Source organism: Crocodylus porosus, unplaced genomic scaffold (genome assembly GCF_001723895.1).
Source record: "Crocodylus porosus isolate Cpor-Errol unplaced genomic scaffold, CroPor_comp1, whole genome shotgun sequence".
NCBI classification, from domain to species: domain Eukaryota; kingdom Metazoa; phylum Chordata; order Crocodylia; family Crocodylidae; genus Crocodylus; species Crocodylus porosus.
This window is the reverse complement of record NW_017728918.1, coordinates 29,844,534-29,848,839: the sequence shown is the minus strand read 5'-3', so window position 1 is coordinate 29,848,839 and position 4,306 is coordinate 29,844,534. Positions and strand designations below refer to the sequence as shown.

The 4,306-nt window shown below is 50.6% G+C and overlaps 1 protein-coding gene across 1 annotated transcript; it reads left to right on the top strand.

Moving 5' to 3' along the window:
* The first annotated feature begins 1,106 nt into the window (after nucleotides 1-1,106).
* SOX11 (SRY-box 11) lies at nucleotides 1,107-4,008 on the top strand. Its single transcript, XM_019537428.1, has one exon. The coding sequence runs from the start codon at nucleotides 1,413-1,415 to the stop codon at nucleotides 2,661-2,663; it is 1,251 nt and encodes a 416-aa protein (XP_019392973.1). The 5' UTR covers nucleotides 1,107-1,412; the 3' UTR covers nucleotides 2,664-4,008.
* The last annotated feature ends 298 nt before the right edge of the window (nucleotides 4,009-4,306 follow it).

Genomic DNA, 4,306 nt, shown 5'->3' with positions numbered 1-4,306 from the left:
TTCTGTGCTTGTATGCCTCTTCCAATGAGGTCTCGGTTCTGACTGAGGACTTTATCATCACTGTATCCTAAAGAAATAATTTTAATTATAGATATAGAGTTTTGAAAATAATGAACAAATTCCATTGGTGAGATACTGAAATCCCAAACTATGCAAACAATATTTTAAAAGACCCTAACCTTTCTTAAAGGTTGATTTAAATCACCATGCTGGCCTACTTGCTCTGGTTTACTACCACAAAAGAGGGAAAGAAAAACAAAAGTGTTAAAACACCGTTCTGAGAATCGGTGAAAAAAGACGAATCAGTCACAGGCGGAAAAAATATTTCCATCCAATCCGGATTGTTTGAATGTCACCTTTTTTTTTGAGTAAAAAATCATCACAGCTGAGAGTAGGGCCAGAGGTGCCTCGGTACCAGTATCCTAAGCTGTGCCTATAAATGCCCCAAAAGACAGTGTCAGGCTAAGAAGCCTCCACTGGTTTTCCTCCAGTGGGTGTGATGACTAGTGACTGATGGAAAGCCGGACCACTTGACTCTACCCCTGCTATTGGCTTTTAAACCAGACAAACAGGGGAACGCAAGCGAAGAGAGGATGCACTTGGGCATAAGCAAGGTTTGGAGGCAAGACAAAGGAGGGGCAAAAGAGACCACATGCAAACAGAAGAAGATTTCAGCACTTTAGCTGGAAATTGATTTCTTTGCCTTGCAAAAAAGAAAAAGAGTGGAGCTGGTGGTTTGGAAAGGCTTGTGGTGTTAAAGCGCCACCTTCAGCCTGCGGGAAGCAGAGAGCCGACTCCCAGAGGATACACGAGGTTCCTAGGACATGAACTCGCCCAGCATGACTGCACAAGGCAATGGGAAATCATCTCCCCAGGTTCACATCCACTACTGCATACTCTCCAGGAAAGGAAAAAAGAAAAGAAATCTGCGGCTCTCCGCCGCGGAGGGGAGGGCGCACGCATTCACGGCCCCTGCCACCCGCTTCAGTTTTTTATTTTTTATTTTGCCAGATGTAGATGAAGACGAAGCTCCCGGCCCAGCACCTCCCCCCCCCCCCCGGGCAGCCAGCCGGGCGAAGGGGGTGTGTGCGCGCATGGGGTGAGTTAATAAAGGCAGAGAGGAGGAGCCAGTGGGAGGCGGCCGAGGCAGGCCATTGGCTGGCGGGGGGAGTGATGTCACCCATATGAAACCCTGATAACTAGTTCGGAGGAGAACCTGCAACTTTTGCAGAAGGGGCAGCGCGAGGCGGCGGAGCTCGGGCCGGCTGCTGCGCGGGGGGAGGGACGAGCGGAGCGGGAGCAGCGGGCGGGACGCGGGGCTCGTCGGGCCGGCGGGGGCGCGGGGAGAGGCTCGTCGGGAACAAAGGGAAGGAGCAGCGGCGCCCGCAAGACCCCCCGCCCCCCGCCCCGCCATGGTGCAGCAAGCGGAGAGTCCCGAGGCGGAGAGCAACCTGCCCCGGGAGGCGATGGACACCGAGGAGGGCGAGTTCATGGCTTGCAGCCCGGTCGCCTTGGACGAGAGCGACCCGGACTGGTGCAAAACGGCCTCGGGGCACATTAAGCGGCCCATGAACGCGTTTATGGTGTGGTCGAAAATCGAGAGGAGAAAAATCATGGAGCAGTCGCCGGACATGCACAACGCGGAGATCTCCAAGCGCCTGGGCAAGCGGTGGAAAATGCTGAAGGACAGCGAGAAGATCCCGTTCATCCGGGAGGCGGAGCGGCTGCGGCTCAAGCACATGGCCGATTACCCCGACTACAAATACAGGCCCAGGAAAAAGCCCAAAATGGACCCGTCCGCCAAGCCCAGCGCCGGCCAGAGCCCGGAGAAAAACGCGCCCCCCAGCAGCGGCGGAGGCGGCGGCGGCGGCAGCAAGAGCGCCAAGAGCTCCGGCAAGAAATGCAGCAAGCTCAAGCCCCCGCCGGCCTCGGCCTCGGCCTCGGCCTCGCCCCCCAAGGCCGGCGCCAAAGCCGCCCCGCACGGCGACTACGCGGGCGAAGACTACGTCTTCGGCGGCCTCAAGGTGAGCGGCAAGGCGGTCAAGTGCGTCTTCCTGGACGAGGACGACGAGGAGGACGAGGACGACGACGAGCTGCAGCTGCGGATCAAGCAGGAGGCGGACGAGGAGGACGAGGAGGACGAGCAGCAGCAGCAGCAGCTGCGGCGGTACAACGTGGCCAAAGTGCCGGCCAGCCCCACCTTGAGCTCCTCGGCCGAGTCCCCCGAGGGGGCGAGCCTGTACGAGGAGGTGCGGGGCGGCGCCGCGCACGGCAGCGGCAGCGGCAGCAACAGACTGTACTACAGCTTCAAGAACATCACCAAGCAGAGCCCGCCGGCGCAGCCGCCGCAGCCGCCCAGCCTGTCGCCGGCCTCCTCCCGCTCCATCTCCACCTCGTCCTCCGGCAGCGAGGAGGCGGACGACCTCCTCTTCGACCTCAGCTTGAATTTCTCCCAGCACCCGCACGCCGGCGCGGAGCTGGGGGCGGGCTCCGCCGCGGGCAACCTCTCCCTGTCCCTGGTGGACAAGGATTTGGATTCGTTCAGCGAGGGCAGCCTGGGCTCGCACTTCGAGTTCCCCGATTACTGCACCCCGGAGCTGAGCGAGATGATCGCGGGGGACTGGCTGGAGGCGAACTTTTCCGACCTGGTCTTCACCTACTGAGCGGCGGGGGAGGCGTGGCGCTGCTGGGAGCCGCCGGGCAGAGGCCGGAGAGATGATGCTGGTGCTGGTGCTGATGCGATGAAATGGGGAGGCGGGGGGATGAGATCCTGAAAAACAAAACAAAAAAAGGCTCGTTTTTTCTTTCACAAAAACAATAAAAAAAAAAAGAAGAGAAGAAAAGTGTCTCGAAGTTCGTTCCAAACCGAGCCCGGAGTTGTGATTTTTTTCTTTTTTATTATTATTTTTATTTTTATGTTTCCTTGCATTTGGTGATCACAACAACAACAAAGGCAAATGGGACTGGGGGAAAATGCTACAGAAGGCGCTGTTTGAAGCTGGTCGGTCTGTGATTGAAGTCTGGAAGATGGTCTGCGAAGAAGTCTTGTGGCAGCACAACTGTTACTCAAGGGGGTTTGTGGATTTTTTTTTTTTTTTTTTCCTTTTTCCGTGAGACAGAGAGAGCTTCAAGAACTGTTCCGGTGTTCTGCTTTTTTTTAATTATTGTTATTATCTGAAAGGGACCATTGCAACTTTTTTTGGAGGGAGAAAACTGATGTCTTCTATGCATCCGATTCTTAACAAAGCTGCAGGGAGCTTGAAAAAATGCAGACTGTACAAACGCTTACAAAAAAACAAAAAAAACAAAAACACTGAACTGACTTAAGATCAGAGTTTACTTTTCAGATCAAATTGTTTATGGTTTTACAAATGTGATTTCTACTTGCCAACTTTTTTTTTGTAACTTGTTCCCTTATACCTCCTTGATTGAATACCAGACAGCCTAGACCTCAGTACAAAAAGGTATTGAAACATTTTTGATACATAACAGACCTCAGTCTTTTTTAAAAATTAATATATTTTCAGGCGTATTTTTGTACAGTGAAAAGGGAACATTCTTGCTGTGTTTTTTCAGTAAGACTTTTCAGGCACTTCTTCCCTTTTATTTTTTCTTTTTATTTTTTTTCCTCTGTTTTTAGCATGCAAGTTTGTTGGTACGTTACGTCCTGGTTTTAAAAGGATTAAAATTAAAAGAAAAATAATCCTTGCATCTAAAGGCCTTGTGGTTTTAAAAAGAAATAAGAAACAAAACACTTTTTTTTCCTTTTTGTACAGCGATAGTTCAGATTTGTTCAATATTTGTAGGTAAAGATTTATTGAAAATGGTGATATAGACCTCAGAGCTGTTATCTTAGTTTAAAAGATTGTATATGTACTGTACTATAGTAGGACTTTATGTATCTCATACGCTGTGATATGTGGATGGGGCCCCAGATGGAAGGTATGAAACTGGATTCTCGATTTTAGCAAAAAAAAATTTAAAAAAAAGGAAAAAAAAGAAAAAAAATAAGGCACATAGTTAAAAAAAATAAAAAGAAGAAAGTTTCTCATTTTGTGCAATATAAATCTAAAGTACAGACCATCTGCCTCTTTTGTAGCCAAGGATGGCGAGAGCAGACTTGTGCACTGTCAACATCAGAGCCTGTTTTTTTTTTTTTTTTTTTTTTTTAATGCTGAAAGTCTGTATCTTTGACAATTTTAATAAATCAGCTGGAACTGATAGAAACTCGTATCGCTGTTCCCAGTGTGTCTAGCAGGAAGGCGGTGCGGGAGCCGGCGCTGCAGGCTGCTGTGCGGCGCGGCGC